Raw genomic sequence first — 16572 nt, 5'->3', positions numbered from 1 at the left:
GGGGCCGGGTGCGGGCGGCGCGGTGTCCGCGCCGGGGCGGGGCTGAGGGCAGCGGCGTTTCCCATCGTGCCTCGCGGGCGCGGCGCGGGCTGCGGGAATGAGGTAAAGGCGGGCGGGGCGCGCGCAGGAAGCGGCGAGCGGAGCGCGGACAGCGGGGCCATGGCCGACACCGCGGTGAGGGGCGGCGGGGCCGGGGCCGGGCCCGGGCGGAGGGGACGGGACGGGACGGGACGGCAGGGGAGGGAACAGGTGGGGCCCGGGGCGGGGGGCCGGGGCCGGGCCGGGCCGGGCCGGGAGGAGCGCGGGGCCGCGCCGGGGCCGCGCGGGCCGGGGCGTTGTGGCCGTTCCCCCCCCCCCCCCCCCCCCCGCCGCGGCCGTTTCCCCGGGCGCTCTCAGGGCATCCCTCTCCCTCATCCCCCTCCTTTCTTCTCCTCCTGCAACTTCTCCCTCTCCCGCCCCTCCCCGGCCCACCCGGCCGGACCCCTCGTGCCGCAGCAGGTCCCCCACGTGCTCCTTGTCGCGGCCGTGTCGCGATAGCGCGACCCGCGCTCTCCCGCCTGCTTGCTGTGGACGGTGCCTTTTCTCATGCCGTCTGTAATCGATCGCTCGGGCTCAGGATGGACCATGAACTGCCAGGCGGGAAGTGCTGCTCACACAGGACAGGACAATGTATAAAAGTTTGGCTAATGCTTCTTTTCCTGTTTTTTGAAAACAGATGTGATGTAACGCCTTTCTTGGTTTTTTTTCCCCCCTCATTCTGGAACGCTGGGCACATAAAACTAACGATGGCTGGTTTGACGTTGTTCACACAACTGGATTTTACTTTGCACCATTTCTTACCTCATTCTCCTCCCTCCCCCCTCCCTTTTTTTCTTTTTTTTTTTTTTTAACTACTTAGTAAAAATAGGCTGCTTTATTTCAGTTGCTGTATGTAAGTGTGGTGTATACCTGCTCTGTAAAGGATGTTGTGCATAGAGCCTCTAAGAGTGGGCTCCTTCATCTGTAAAGTAAAAATAGGATTTAAGTGTCCCCAATGTAGAGACCGGTTTTCCTTTCTCTATCATTGAAACAGAAACAAAAAAAGCCAAACCCAAATCAGTTCCCTTGTCCCGAGATAGCTGTTTTGTGGCTTCATTAAACTTGCATATGAATCTCCCTTCTAGGCTTGTGTAGTCAGTGCTTCTCAGCAGCCCATGGGTATGAAGCCCTGGAGATGTTTATCACTTACCTACCAGTCACACAGTAAAAACTGTTCTTAAGCTTAACGAGTGCTCTGACAGATTCCTAAAGAACTTAAATAGGAAGAAGTATTTTGGCCATTTACCCATAACCTAAAGTTCCTTGAAGAGTCTTAAAACAAAAAAACCCTAAATTACTGCATGAGCTGTGCCTCAAGAATATCTTTGGCCGTGGGTGATTCTAATACATAAAACAGAGTGCTGAACCTGGGTTGCAGTGTGTCCCTGAAGCTGGGTTAGGTGGTTGGTTTGGTGCTGAGGGGATTTTTTTCTATTTTTCCCATTAGTGATGGGTCATTAGGCACTAAGAAGTAGTAGGGCCTTAATAGCATAAAACACATTATATAGGAGAAATGGTTGAAGAAATTACTTTTCCATAACCAAGAGCTATTGCTCCAAGGCCAAGCCTCTGCACAGTTCAGGAGTGGTAGGATTAAAACATCTACCACTGCATGAGCACCTTTTTATTTCTTTCTTTAGCCATATGTTGACTTGAAAACCACTTGTTTTCAGCTACAATAGTTTTCCTTTACTGTTACAGGGTATTTCAGTTACTAAGATCTAACTGCTGAAAAGTCATAAAGGTTTCAAATACAGGTGGAAGTGCTCCAGGCCTTAGATTCCCAGCATAGTTATTTGTTTGTGTTGCCTTTCTCCTCAGGAAGCACACGAGGAGCACGATACTTCTACTGAAAATACAGATGATTCTAACCACGATCCTCACTTCGAGCCTATAGTTTCCCTTCCTGAGCAAGAAATAAAAACTCTGGAAGAGGATGAGGAAGAACTCTTCAAGATGTAAGAGGAATAATTCTGCCTGTTATCTGAGTGCTTATTAGGCTTTAACTTGACTGTTATAGAAAGCTGTATGAAGCTGTAATGCAATTTGGTTGGTGTTTACTGTGATGACAGTGATTGAGTGGGGGATGACTGATAATAATGCCCCAAGAAACTGAAGTTTGGAACAATGGAAGGGAGCTGATAGTGCAGATCTGTCTTTAGCATTGTTTAGCACGAAACAAAGCAATAACTTAAATAATTATTAGAGCCTTGAAGTTGTGTGATCCCAGTGAGAAACAAGTATCTTGTGAGGAAAGAAACGAGATGTGTATGGTGTTGTGCCGTGCATCCCCAGGTACAGGGTGATGCACAGTGTACCTAAATAATAGAAGCAATAACAAAAGCATTGGGGTCTTTGTGGCTGTACCTCTTTCTTGTCTTACACACAGTTTTATCCCTAGATTGAGCTTAGTGTCAAATCAGGATAGGTTGATCTGCCTGAAGAAGAGAGGTCTCTGACCCTTTGGCCTCTCTGCTTGTCATGGGCAACATCACATGGGAAGATTTTTTAAAAAATTGTTTTATTTTAAAAGACTGTGGTAGTGAAATAAGAGTGTAAGTTCTGCTGTTCTGTAGGTTAATTTTCATGCCTACAAAGGGGGGATGGAGGAAAGGAGTCCTTTTTTTGTGAATGCTGGTGGTTCTGATAGTTAAACCTGGGGGATAACCTACTGAATGCCAGCTGGACTTGGAAGGAATGACTTGCTTTGGTCAAAGGAGTTGATCTGCATCAGAGCCTCTGTTAGAGCTGCTTGTTCCAATGTTTGACACTTTCCCTTGAAGGACCTTGGGATCAAGGGACAGGACAGGTCCCTCTCCCATGCATTTCTGTATCTGTCCTGCAGTGTGAGCAGGTGCCTCCTGTTCTATACCAGAGTCCTGACCTCCTTAGCAGAGATCAGGCTGTATCTTGGCTCAGTTTTGACCAACATCCCAAACTCCTCCTGCTTCTCCTGTGGCACACTGGCATCTGGGAGGGTTCAGCAGTGGCGTTCTGAAGCAGACGTGTTGCACTTTACTCCTGATTGAAGGAGAGCAGCAAGTAGGCTTTTGGAGTTACAGGGAAATGAGTGACTCTAGAGGGTGAGGCACTTTAACAGTTGATCAAACAATGGGCTTGGAATTTTACAAGAGTCTTTACTTAGCAGTAAGCTGCTAAATTTTGTGAATTACTATTGCTGGGAAGATGAAGCAGTTGTAGTTACATACAAGAACTCTGGCTATAGCAACACCTGTTAATTAGCTCCCTGAATTTAGAAGGTTGCCCACACCAAATGCATTTGTCATCCCAAAGTGTGTCCAGGACCTGTTGGATTTTAATGTAGTTATTACATCATTTCTAATAGCTTACTATTAAATTTTAATTCATCCTATCAGTTTCTAAATCTGTGTGTTGAATTAGAACAGAGACCCTTACAAAGGGAGTTGTTTTATTGCGTGTGGCTTTCAAAACCTCTGTACTGTCCAGTCGGGGGGGGGTTTCAGGGAATGTTTCTACGTGCAGACTGATGAAATTCCTTCTCCCTCCAGGCGAGCGAAGCTTTTCCGGTTTGCGTCTGAGAACGAGCACCCCGAGTGGAAAGAGCGAGGGACGGGTGATGTGAAACTCCTGAAGCACAAGGAGAAGGGAACAATTCGCCTCCTGATGCGGAGGGATAAAACTCTCAAAATCTGTGCAAACCATTACAGTACGTTGTGCATCACAGCACTCCCCAGTTCTGTTTTAGAAAAAAGCTCTGCACAATTGTGCAGGGTGGATTAAGAACTCAGGGCGGTTTAGTAGCAGCTGGAGAGTTGCTGTGCATCTCCTAAACAGACATCAGATTTATGGCAGACTGTAAACAGAGTTGGCTCTTGCTCTTCACACAAGGCCACAAAGCATCAAAACCCATCAGGGCTTATTTTTGTTAGTGGAAGCTGGAATTTTTTTCCTTCAGACTCTGAAATTGCTCTAAGACTAACTGAAGTCACTTTAAATTTAACTGGGATAGGCAGGCATTATGTAATTTTCAATTGTGTGTAGTTTAATGATTGTTAGAGTAAAGAAAATGTAGGCCTTAATACTGTTTGGGATAAGAATTTAATGTATACTGGCTTGGTTTTGTAAAAGGGTGAGAAAACCCACCATGTAGTAATTTACTACTTAGAGCTAAATCTTTAAATTGCTAGAACCAATCCCTTAACCCTCAGAAAACAGATGCTGAGGTGCCAAACTAATCTCTGTCTGCCTTTCTCTGCTTGGGAAAGAAACTGAAATGAATGTGGTATATTGGGCTGACTCACTCAAAAAAGAATCCTCTTTGAATAAAAAGAACAGGAGGACATACTTGAAAGTCAGCATAACTTGCAACAAGTAGATTAATTTGATGATACTTTGTTGCTTGCTTTGGAAGTATTCAGATTTTTGTAGGAGGAGTATATAGTGGTCTGTGGAGTTAAACTACATTTAGATAACTTAAAATAAGAAGTAGCTTAGTACAAACCTCGAGTCAGAAGCAGTAATTCTTGTTTTCTTGGGGTAGATCCCTCAGAAAGTCAGACTGTTCAGAGGACACAGGTGTTCCTGTTTAGTAAATGAAATGGCAGTGCAGTCACCAACCAGCAAGAGAAAACCTTTTGTTTAAGGAAAGAAATGTTGTGCATATACAAAACAGAACTGATAAATTTATAGCATTCATGTCAAAATTTGTTTGGGGTTTTTTTTTCCTGGTGAAGCTGCTCTCAGTATAGATTTGTTTAGTGAAGTTATGCTGACTCACAGGCAGACAAAAGGACTCTCTTCGTTTTTGCAAAACACTGAATGGAACGAGATGTAAATTGATCTCTGGATTTTAAAAATGCAAGGAAAGAGTAGACTCCTCAGATTTCTCCTGAACTAAACAGGACCCAAGGGATGAAGGATAAAAAAAGCCCTCCTAAACTTTGCATGTCTGTAGTGCACAGGGTCTCAGAGCAGTGTGAGAACTTTTCCAGTCAGTCGGGGGAAGCAATTGCAGCATCTTGGAGGGAAAGGGATGGAAAATACACTGTGTGCACCTTGCAGTGCTGCAGAACTCTGTAATGCCTTGTACTACAGCTCTAAATTGATGTGAGAGAAGTTAATTGGATGACTAATTGAAGGAATAATGCTTCTTTTTTAATTAATTCTTGGTAGTATTTTCAGTGTGTAAAGGAAGAATGAATGCTGTTTGTCTGTGTGGATACCTTTTCCTCCTAAATCCTTTGCCTTCAGAGCTGTGCCTAGTGACTGCATCTTAGTATCACAGTCATCTGTTTTAAACAAAAACTGAATCAAACCCTCAGATTTTTGCCAGGAGGGAATCCAGCATCCTCTTACACGGGGATGGTGCACTGTGTTATTTGATGATGTGAGGAAGAGTATATGTGGGCACCACTGTTTTATCTTTATCCAGAGTAACTCTGTGTAAAGTGCTCTACGTAACCATTGCAGCCTGTTGCCAGTGAGATTTACGGAGGCTGGTGTGGAAAACATTTACTGTTTGTGCTCTGTACATCTTGCAATGCTTCCTTTTCAGTCACACCCTTAATGGAGCTGAAGCCCAACGCTGGGAGCGACAGGGCCTGGGTCTGGAACACACACGCTGACTTTGCAGACGAGTGCCCCAAGCCTGAACTTCTGGCAATCCGATTTTTAAACGCAGAGAGTGAGTGGACCGGCACCGAACTTCCCCTGGTTGTAAACTGCTGTGTGACACTGCCTGTCTGAGCACTGCTGTAAATAAATCTCTGCTGTAGATAATCGGTATCTCACCCTGCATGGCAGTGTTAGCTAATTACTTCTTTATCTGAGAGGAGTCTGGCAATCACTAAACCATGTGTGTTGACAAACAGTGGAGTAATTAGGCCTTTAGGAATATTTGTTCAGTCTCTGCCCTAGGCACTTTTTTTTAACTTAAGCCATTTCATGCAAGTGCAATGCCAATTAGAATAAAACTGAAAGCAGTTTAGAGACTCACATGCAGCTTGTGTTCATTTATCTCAGGTGCTGAATTGTAGTTAAGATTAGATATTTGCATTAGAAGCAGGGAAGTCCTGATCTGATATTTCTGGTCCATCTGCATTAGCAGAACATCTAAGTTGTTGGGGGTTTTTTTAGATGAAGTATGTAGTATCTTCTCTGTTTTGATTACGTGGGTCTCAGAGAAAAGTGCCAGTGAAAGCCATCATACTAGTTTGTGGGTTTTTCTGGAGTGACTACGCTGAGCACCACAACAGCAAAGTAACTCTAATTATGGATCAGCTGGGATTAAATCAAAGTAGTGTCTGGGTGTGGGAGGGTTTATGTTGTTTTGCTGTAGTTTTTTTTTAAAGAAGTGAAATGAAAAAGTGTTGCATTTCCTGCTTTACAATTTGCCACACAAGTTTAATGTGCTTAGCCTTGTTTTCTCCCTATGTGCTAGATGGGCCATAAAGTGTATTTTAAAACTAGATGGATTTGCTTCCATCTGGGAAGAACTTAGTGTATCGTTATCCAACATCATTGTTTAGCCAAACAAATCCTTCTGATCCACTTGCTTCATGATCAAAAAGGAAATTAAAGGGGTTTGGGGACTGTTTGCTCATCTTGGAGAAGTCTTTCCCTCTTTCTGGTGGAGGCTGTTCAGTTATTGGGTGTTGTGTATTGGAGTGTCCTCCTCTCTTCCTGTTTGCCCCTTGCAGTGCTGACTAAGCAGATGACAGGGGAACAGACGGAAGAATGTCCTTCAGGAGTCTCCCCTGTTGGAGATGCTTGAGAAGGAATCCCAGGAGCGCTCCCTGGGCCTGTTTCATAGTGCCTTCAGAGTCCTGTGGGGCAACAGTGACCTCGTGTGGCCAGCCAGGCCAGCCTGGCACATCAATTACCTCCTTTGTTGCTCTGGGGTTAGGAAGCACCCTGCCCACTCCTCTTTTGACTCTTGTGCTGGTATTACCTGTGCAGAAACAGCAGTGCAGCTAAATCAGGTGGTGGCTCAGACTAAAACGTCGTGGCAGTTGTGCATTCTCAGCTCCTCTCTCAGGAACAGCCCGAGTGCAGCCCTGGGGCCAGAGAGTGAGTGCTGGTACTAATGGAACAGGCACTGTCTGCCCTGGGTGATGCTGAGAACCCAAGTCATGGTAGGGTTGGGGAAGACTCCTAGGGGATAACATAGCTGACAAAGATAGCAGTTCAAAGCTAATCTTCAGTCGTTTGCATACAGATGTGAGCAGTCTCTGACATCATATTCCTATTCCTGCAGGCTAGAGACAGCTGGGAGTTGCAATAACTACAAAACAGCTCCTGCTGGCATTACATTTCGATTATTTTGCAAAATAAACTGCTTCAGTAGACTTGCTGAAGAAATTAAACTGCTTTTGCACAGAGATGTGATTGAAGAATTTTGCATCCTGTGTGATTTACTGGATTACTGATAGGTCCCTGCAAATGTTGTTTATGCAGCTTCCCGTTGGGTATCTTTGCTCAGGATCAGGAGTATTCAATCCTGTGAGGCAGTAAAACTAATGGAAAATATCTTATCCTTATTGAAACAGATGCACAGAAATTCAAGGCAAAATTTGAAGAATGCAGGAACGAAGTAGGCAAGAAAGCAAAGAAAGGTAAGGTGGTCTCAGTTTTCTGGCTGTGTGAGTGGTTACGGTACCCTGGAGTGTCACGTTCCAGCAGACTCACTCTGTGCTGAACTGCAGCCTTCAGTTCAGGTGCTTTTCTGTCTGCAAGAGTAACAGCCCACTCGAGTGACCATGGCCTTCTTTGCTGTAGGAGGCTGTTACAGTTGCTGTTGGGACACTGCTTCTCTTGAAAGCATTCTAGGGAAGTGCTGATGGCTCACAGTACACAAATGAACTGTGAACGCTGCAACCACAGTCCTGTTTCTTCCTCCCAGTTCCCTTTCCCCAATTCCACAAAAAGTATAATCGTGCAAGTGGAGTACCTAATGTTTTGTATAGTTGATAATGTGTATGAAGTCGTAGCATTTATTCACAGGTCTCTTAATAATTAATAGTTGCACCACCTTGTAGAATTGCCTGTGTGACAAGATGTGTCTCCATATCAAGCACTTCCACCTTTTTAAAGTGCAGACTCCTTGTGGTCTGCATCAGCATTATTCAAGGTACTGGCTTTGCCAGTCTCAAGAATTCCTGTTCCTCAGAGTCAGACTGGGGAACTTGACTTCTGGTTGTTCAGTGAAGATGACAAGAAGCTGGGGACATGTCTGGACAGTTGTGGAGCTTGTTGCTGGTGGCAGCACAGCTGGCCAGCAGTTACACCTTTCTCAGTCCCTGTAATTAGGCCTTCATGTCATGATTAACATATGCAAGTGGTATTTCTTGAAGTCTGACATCTGAGATAATAATTACCAGAGGAAAAGGAATGAGTCACTGCAGTGGCCAGTGGAGAATGTCTTTATTTTTGTTCATATTCTGAATACCAGCTGTCTCTCCCCTCCCCCTCCACTTCTCTACTCTTTCCCCTGTCACAGGAAAGTCCATTGCTGCCTCTGTGTAACACTTTTCCTAATCAATCTTTTAGCAGGCACAGACAAAAATGATAGTGCTGATAAAGTGGCTGAAAAACTAGAAGAGCTTTCTGTAAAGGAAGAAAGCAGAGAATCTGAGAAGAAGGAGACCAAGGAAAAAAACGAAGAAAAGCAATAAAATCATCCTGGGCCTTGCAGTTTTTCCTTTACTTTTTTTTTTTCCTTGATTTTGTTTTCTTTTGTTGTTGGTGGTTTTTTTAAATTTTTTTTACAAGGGACTTTATAAGGAACACAATTCAACATTCAGCTTGTTTTTTCTAAGCTTTTGCCCTTTGGAAGGTGTCTTCAGAAAAATCCATTCCCCGGTCATGAAAATGTACTGTGCTAACTTTCTTTTCCATAGTGGAAACACTTATTTATAGTCATCCAAAAGAGTGAATAAAACAAATGTGGCATCAGCATCAGGGGCAGAACCGTGAAGGCTTGTGAATACACTTGTTTCACTGGGTGTGAAGCTACATATCATCATTCCTGTGGATGGAGTAGGTTAACAGACTTTTCCCAGCAGGGCAGGTCAGGATTGCATTGGTGTTTGTGGCTCCAGCAGAGCTCTCCCTCTCGCTGCTGTGTGTGCTGGGCTGTGCCTGTGCCTGGCACGCAGCAGGCCCTGCAGTGGGGCAGGGACAGCGTTCCTGGCACTCCTGCTGCTGATCCAGCTCACCCTGAAAGCAGGGGTGGGGGAGAAAATGCATTTTGTGAGATTCCACAAGTATTTGCCTCTTACCAAACAAAACCTGTGCTTCCCCCCCGCCCCCAGTGTGCTAATACTGCAAAGGCTTGATTCCAGCAGAAAGCTGCTGCTGTTGTCCCTCATCTTCCACGGAGTGCTCCTCGCTGGCTGAAGGCAGCAGCAGCCTGTTGTGCCGAGGTGTGTGCAGAGGAAGCAGACTGTGAGTACCTCCCTGTGAGATTCCCCGTGGCAGCAGGTCCTAGCAGTTTAGGCTAAAACTGAACAGCTTTTCTTCCCAGGGCTTCGGAGCTCACGTCGTTTTTACGAACTAGAGGAGTTCTGAACTCCTCAGATGCTTGGTAGGGAGGCTGTCCCTCTTGGAGAGTGGCAGTCACTCTGGAACAGTTAATTAATTATGTTGTACAAGCTTGAGGGACGCTCTCCTTGCCAGAATGGGCAGATTGGATCAACAACCAACATTTGCAGTGAGGAGACTTGACCGATTTCAAGTTAGTGCTAGAGTAAGAAGATAAACTATAGTAAGCAATAAAATCAACACAATTAAGTCTGATAGATGAAATGAGTTTCGTTGTTGAACACTAATACAAGGATTGTGTTAGGGTAGTGATGAAATTTTATAATAGTTTCCAAAATAATTACGAAAACCAGACAAAACTTGCTAAACTGTAAGACTGAATGATGTTAACATTGGATAGCAAGACCTTTTTATCTTCATAAAGAGGCTTTTAACTTGGTCAGGTTCTGCAGTCTACTTGAGGAAAGTATATTTTTTAAAAAATCATGTTTTAGCACTGTCTTTTAATGCTACCATGAATGAGTCTTAAATCTGGATCTGTAATTAAGGTACTCGCTTCATTCAAACAGAGTAATTCCTTTGGTGTTTCGCACATTCCCCTTCAAGTACAGCAGATACCAAAAGTCTGTTAATTAACAAAGGTGGTTGAAAGGTGAAATAAAATGCTCCTTAGTGTTTCTGGTTTGGAAATAACAAGACAAAGCTATTCTGAAGTATTTAACATTTGAATGTAAAAGCCAAATCTTTATCCATGAGTCACTGTAAATTCTCTGATCTGATAATGTCAAACTGTGTCTAAATTGATAGAAATGACATTTAAAAATTCAAAATAAACTTAAATTTTCATTTAAAGGATTTGTTTGTTATTTTAAGAACTCTTCCTGGGAATTCATCTTTAGTCTGCAGGGGCAAAGTGATGAAGGCAGCAAAATGGGTGAGTTGGATTTCCCTGTCAAACACTGGACAGGAGAGGAGAGGCAACACCTGAATTACCTAATTTGTCTTAATATTAGATATTGATGATTTCTGCTTAACGTTATTACCCTCTTCTTCCCCTCTCTCTTTATGCATGCTTAAATGATTGGAGGACATTTCCGTTCCTGTTGAGATTGATTGATCCATGTTTACAGTTCATGGATTGGAGCCACCCTTGCAGGTCTGCAGTCTCAAAGAGCAAAGCTGTGAGACACCAGTGAGTGAAATGATTTCTCTGGATAACATTTGGCTGAAGGATGTTGTAGTCCCCTAAAGTAAAAAGTTCTGGTCACTTTAGGAGCCACAGGTGTGCTGTTCTACACATTAAAAAGCAGTAAGTACTTTTAAAATTGATCTCAGAGAAACAAGACTTTTCTGCAAGTCATTCTAATGATAAGCTTTCTCAGATGGAAAGCAGACCCCCAGGAGGAGTCCCTGAAATGTTTTTGTAGCTTGCTCTGTGCTGAGCACCCTTGAGTTCCAGCTGATGTGCTGTTGTCTTGTGCCCCTGCCCAGGTCACCAGGTATTCATGGTGTCCCCCCATCTTCACTGGTGACAGGGCTGTTGAGAGGACAGAACCTGGCCTGTCTTGTCAGGCAGTAACTCGGCTCCAAAACCGCAATTATCCTTTGACAGAAAGGTAGGCTTGGAGTGCAAAAGCTCCCTCTGGAATTTGTGGGCACAAATACATCAGCTGCCTTACACTTGTTTCTGAAATGGCAATAACTTCAGTGTGATTAATGTCTGAACCTGTTTGAAAGTCTTGTGCCACACAGAAATTGCTCTAATTCACTGTTCAGGCACAGCAGTCGGGAAATTGTGTGCAAATGCTATTCCATGGAAAATACCTAATGGAAAAACTCTAGGAAACTTTGTGGGATATCTGTTTAGGCCCCTGAAAAGGCATTATTAGGCAATAATTTCTTGATTTATCTGGTAAGAAATGAACAACTAAATGAAGATTGTCATATTAAAGTGGGTAACTTAGCAGGTCTGGCTTGTACCCAGAACTGTCTGGCCCTGCTTGGGCAGGACTGGGCAGCACAAGATGATCCAAATGTTCTGAGCACTGCAAATTTGAAGGAAAAGTAGCTTTTCCTAACCAACTAATTGCTGATCCTTGAGGGTTCTCCCAGTGACCCTGAACAGTTTGCAGGTCACCAATACTACATGGGCTGGCAAATGCATTTATTGTAGTAAGCAAACCCAGTAAGAAAAGCAGAATTATTTATTGTGGTCACTGTTAAATGACAACAGTAAATAAGAGCTAGGAGCTAAATTGCATAGTGACCAATAAAATATTCCAGGGATTTTCAGTACTTTCAAGTGTGCAAAACAAAAGAATTTTCTCAACCACGTAGCTAAGATTTCCAGCTAGTACTAGTCCTGTGATCTGATATGAAAATTGCATGGCAGTGAAGCTTTCTTGCTGTGCTGGGAGTTCCTTTCATGGTCCCAGCTCTCAGAGCCGTTCCCTGCCATGTGGCTCCAGCACAGCCTCTGTGGTTGGCCCCTTCTCATTTGGGGTAAAACCTCAGAGCAGAATCTTGCAAGAAGACGTGCAATTACTAGCCATGCTCTGCCAGATTATTTTTAGATTGCTCTTTGTAGCTGTATTTGTTCTTGTAGTCATTAAATCTTTCCCCAGCTCGTGCTGCCGTTGCTGTTTACCTCCCTGCTGCCAAAACCTTCTGGCACGCTGGTAAGGTCGTGTGAATCCAGAAACTGCAGTCCTTGAAGTAAAGGTGTGCCAGGAGAGAACTCTGAGACCTGTCTGTCCTGCTTTAGGCAAGTCCTCCTCAGACATCCCCACAGCTTGACTGGTAAAGTCATCTCATGGCCTTAAATACACTTGGCTTGTAATACTGAGATTGAGTGTTCTCAGCAGGGCTTTATGCTGCCTTGAAAACAGACTGTGCTCCAGAGCTGGAGTGGTAAGTGGGAAGGAAATGAGGTGAACTGCTGGACACCGAATTACAGAATTGCAGTTACTGTCCCAGAAGGGCTTTGACCTTAAAGATAATGAAATCTAAAATCATCAAACTTCAAATATGTCTTGTGCTTGTTGCTATAAGCTTGTGCTTATTGCTTCCCAGCTCCTGCTGGAAACTTGACGGGATGCTTATGTGGCTCACCTAAAAAGAAAATGGGCATGTCCATGCTAAAAATGCAGATACGACTTTTCACTTGGGAGAGACGTTTTTGAAGCCCTAAGAAATGCATTTGAGTAACTCTTGCACTGTCCATTACAGGATGCTGACCAAACATCAAAACTGGTCTATAATGCTGCTTAGGATAATATTTGCCAGATTAAAATATCAGTGGAAAATTAATCAGATTTCTGTTTGCAACTAAAATTCTTCACCAAGACTGTTACTTGAGTGGAAAGGAGGAAGGGGATTGAACTGATTTAAGTGCTAAAGTCTCTGCTTGTTATCATGGAAGTGGTGCTAAAGTAACTCCTGGCCTGAGTGCTCCTGAAATGGATCTTCCAGCCTAGTTTTGCTCCAGAGGAACCCAGTTCCCTCCTTGGAGGTCACTCAGCAATCCCATCAAGCCTGGTAAGTGACAGAGATTGAGACTTGCTTCCCAAGGATGCTTTTGATCCAGCTTAATATGCTCACGTTGCTAGCTGTGCCTCAAGGCTTTCAGATTATTATTATGCAGAGCCTGGCTCTGTGTAAAATTGTTGACCTTTTGATTAGTTACACGGATTTTAAGAATAATTAATTTCAATAAGCTGGCATGACAAGGAGTAGTGAAGCATAGGAAACATTCAATGTCCCCCAAGCATTCAAAAACAACCTGGGTAGATGCTTTCCCTCCCTATCCTCATAAACCCAAGTCTGGTGTTAATTTTAAGTTGACATTTTAAAATTCTAGAGGGCTAGAGAATATATATATATATTTTCCCTCTGGTGGTTTTGTTCTTGTTTTGTTTTTCTTTTTTTTTCTGAAGTGGGGCAGTTGTTAGCGAAAGCTGAGATTTCACACAGCCATATGTCCTAGCTGGAGCTGCCTGGCTTTGTTAAAGCTGATGCTCACAATTTCTTTCTTCCTTTTTTTTTTTTTTGCCCCCAAACTGCAGAGCTGAGGACCCTTATGGCTTTTTGGTTGGGTTTTACTTGTTCTGTTCCTAAGACCGCTAGAACTGTGGAACTAATCGAGTCTCTTAAAATGAGAACTGGTCATGTCCTTTCATTAGAGAATGCAGTGTATACCTTCTAGGGCGGGCACTGCAAATGTGGCTTTTGTTGTCTCATGAAGGGGTTACTTTATCTGCGTGCTGGCAGCTGGCAAAGGGGGATTAGCTGAGGGAGGGAGCAAGCTGCAGCTCCTGGTCTTGATTTCTAAAGTTCCCGGTGGCCTTGAACCACTCTGCCCATGTGAGGGTTCCCTCCGCCCGAGGCTGCTGGGTGGTGCCCCCGAGTGCGAACAGAGGAGCCATTCACTCCCTGCTCTCGAACGCTGCTTCGGTGAACTTTCTGATGTTACCTTAAATTACCTCTCATGTCTGCTTCTTGGTGCTGATGGGCAGATTTTAAAAGAACCGAGCGTAGTGCCATTTCGGTTATGCTCGCGCTCAGTTCCCAATTTTGGAATCGGTTAGATTTGGCGGAGCGCAGCAGTCCCCTTGATACTGTCACTGTGCTTCAGCAGAATAAAAAGCAGGGTTTGTTCCCTGAGCTGATTCGTGCCCAGCTCGCCCCGGCCCGCAGGGACCCCCCGGCCCCGGTCCCCGCCGTCCCCGCGGTGCCGCAGCCGCGCCGTGCCCGCACCGCCTGTGCCGCTGTGCGGGGAGCTGCTGCAAGGCCCGCCGCGTCCCGCACGGGGAGCTCGATATGCTGCCTCTTTTCCTTTTCTCCTAAAAGGACAGAGCCGGCCCGCGCTGTCCGCAGGGGCTGCCCCGCGGCGGGAGGAGGGCGGTGGCGGCTCCCGCAGCCCCGCTCCCCATCTCCCCGCAGCGCTACCTTAAGGGGCTGGTTGACATCAGCCGAGTGGGCTGGGCGGTGTGGGTGGGATTTCCTGTGCTGGAGGTCAGCTGCTCCCGTCCCTCTCCCGTCCCTCCCTGCCGCCCGGGTCCCGCTCTCCCCGCGCCGGAGGGACCCGCATCCTCCCGGCGCCCTCCTCTCGGGTCGGATTTACCTAGTGATGTGTAAACTACAGGATGCCCAGCAGCACTGGAAAGAGGTTTAAACCTACTAAATACATCCCGGTCTCCACTGCAGCTGCCTTATTAGTGGGTTCGACTACTTTATTTTTTGTTTTCACGTAAGTACGGCTCTGGCGGAGGGGGGGCCGGGCTGGGGCCGCCCGGCCCGGCGGGGGAGGCGGCCGGGCTTGACAAGCCCTCCAGGGCCCTGCGGTGCCGGTCCCGCTCCCCGCCCGCCTCCCGCTCTCCCTGCCCGGCTTCGCCCTGCAGAGGCTCGCGATCGCTCCGTGCCGTGAGCTGTGCCTGACAGCCAGATCCACCATTTCGTGGCACACGAGCCCGGTGAGGCTCCCGCCCTGCCGGCTCTGTGCAGCGGGGATGCCGGAGCACCGCGGCCGCTCGGGGCGAGCAGGGCTGGGAGCGGCCGGAGATGCAGCCCCAGCCGCGGGGCCAGCCCGTGTCTCTGTGCTCCGGGAGCAGCGCTGGCCTCCTCCCTCGGTCTCGGGGTTTATCCGGCAAAGCCTCTCCAAGTGGAAGGAATCCTATTCTGAGCATTACCCATTCTACGTGTTTTTATGTAACTGTTCCTGAAAGGCTGAGGAGCTAATGAACAAATTTACATTTGCTTGAAGGAGAGACGGGGAAACTTTTTTTTCCCCCCTTCTGTTTCCTCTTCTCTCATTGCCTTCTCTCTTAAATGCAGAATTGGGCTCTGGCGGCCGGCTTGCGGCTCTCCTGTAGTTGCATTAATATGTGAGTGCTGTAGTGCTTGGGCTGTTTCCTCTCCCTTTCCATGCACTGGAGTTGTGTCGCTCGCAAACCCTTCCTGTGCGGGGGTACCGGCAGCCTCCCTGCAGAGGTGTCAGTGTTTCCAGAGAGATGCTCTGAAAGGAGCCTTGACTAAGCTGCCTGTTGGGAAGGTGGAAAGACGGCTATTGCATATTGAGATTTATTTCACTTATTTTGAAGTTTTATTATTTCTGTTTTCCTTGTTTTGCCGTTGCTAATTTTTAAGCGAGCCCAGCGAAGCTGGTGGAAGCAGAAGGCTCTGTAGGAGTGGGAGTGTGTGTCTGTGTCGTTATCTTTCGTGGTTTGGCTGTGATATGATGCTTCATGTTTCAAAGTGCTGGTATGGTAATCGTAATGTAGGATTTCGGAATAAATGTGGATGTTGTTTTGTCTAACAGCTTCTTAAATGAGAACAGATTTTGACACTGAGTTATGCTCTTGACTTAATGTGCCTTTATTTCTCATTGCTTGTTTTCAATGCATTTGATATGAAGTACTGGGAACTCCTTTCATACTGTGTCAAGAACTGGCCAAGCCTCAAGAACTGGTATGAGTATCTACCTATCATTCATCATTTGGGCATCTAATTACAGTTTGGTGCTTGCAGGCAAACACAGGACCAAAGTTGGCTTTTGTGATGAACTTGGTTACCACTGGGGTGGTGAATATTAAATGGTTGCACAGTCGAAAAAAAAAGGCGTTCATTTTTCCTGCTGCTCGAGGAAGGGATGGATGCTGAGGTTGTTTGGGAAGCTGTATGCTTGTTTTCATATGATACTTCCAGTGCAGAGCTACAAATTACTTAGTGATGTAAGACTTTCCTGGTAACACAGTTGTTGTTGAACCGTCCCTTTGGCAGCAGGACATCAGCAGAGACATTGGTTGTACAGTTTGTTACTGTACGGAAGAAGCAATTGGCTTTAATTCATTACCGAATCTTACACTTCACTCTGCTCCCTCTGTTATCAGTGAATAATTACATGCAAAATGAACTATTTTAAGGATCTCTCCATATTGTAACTTGGCCTGTGTATCTTGAAGTGTTAGTAAATCT

The 16572-nt window shown here is 45.6% G+C and overlaps 2 protein-coding genes and 1 non-coding gene across 6 annotated transcripts in view; all 3 read left to right on the top strand.

Moving 5' to 3' along the window:
• Window positions 1-44: 44 nt before the first annotated feature.
• On the top strand, window positions 45-9013 carry RANBP1 (RAN binding protein 1). 2 transcript variants are annotated; one of them, XM_027892676.1, is made up of 6 exons: window positions 45-174; window positions 1900-2036; window positions 3609-3766; window positions 5615-5743; window positions 7608-7673; window positions 8608-9013. In XM_027892676.1, the coding sequence occupies exons 1-6, from the start codon at window positions 160-162 to the stop codon at window positions 8730-8732; spliced, it is 630 nt and encodes a 209-aa protein (XP_027748477.1). In that variant the 5' UTR covers window positions 45-159; the 3' UTR covers window positions 8733-9013. The 2 variants fall into 2 exon arrangements, with proteins under 2 accessions (XP_027748477.1, XP_027748476.1); XM_027892675.1 differs by lacking the exon at window positions 45-174 and adding an exon at window positions 435-669.
• LOC114061837 lies at window positions 7737-7868 on the top strand. Its single transcript, XR_003572230.1, has one exon. It is a non-coding gene; the product is annotated as a small nucleolar RNA SNORA77 (small nucleolar RNA).
• A 515-nt stretch (window positions 9014-9528) lies between the features above and the next one.
• The window catches only part of ZDHHC8 (zinc finger DHHC-type containing 8), a 99474-nt gene continuing 92430 nt past the window's right edge, over window positions 9529-16572 (top strand). Inside the window, exons 1-3 of one of the 3 annotated variants that reach the window (XM_027892668.1) lie at window positions 9529-10909; window positions 11092-11216; window positions 13022-13137. Coding sequence is in view for 1 of the 3 variants with exons in the window: in XM_027892667.1 (XP_027748468.1) it covers window positions 14745-14848 (104 nt within the window). In the remaining 2 variants the exon portion in view is untranslated. Of the gene's footprint in view, window positions 10910-11091; window positions 11217-13021; window positions 13138-14642; window positions 14849-16572 lie in introns of those variants that run through there. The other 2 variants (XM_027892667.1, XM_027892670.1) reach the window with 2 other exon arrangements.

This window comes from Empidonax traillii, unplaced genomic scaffold, assembly GCF_003031625.1.
Source record: "Empidonax traillii isolate 1590-97213 ecotype Southwest subspecies unplaced genomic scaffold, ASM303162v1 scaffold361:size2146424, whole genome shotgun sequence".
Lineage (NCBI taxonomy): Eukaryota > Metazoa > Chordata > Aves > Passeriformes > Tyrannidae > Empidonax > Empidonax traillii.
The sequence above is the reverse complement of the archived record's forward strand: the minus strand, read 5'-3'. Positions and strand labels throughout refer to the sequence as shown.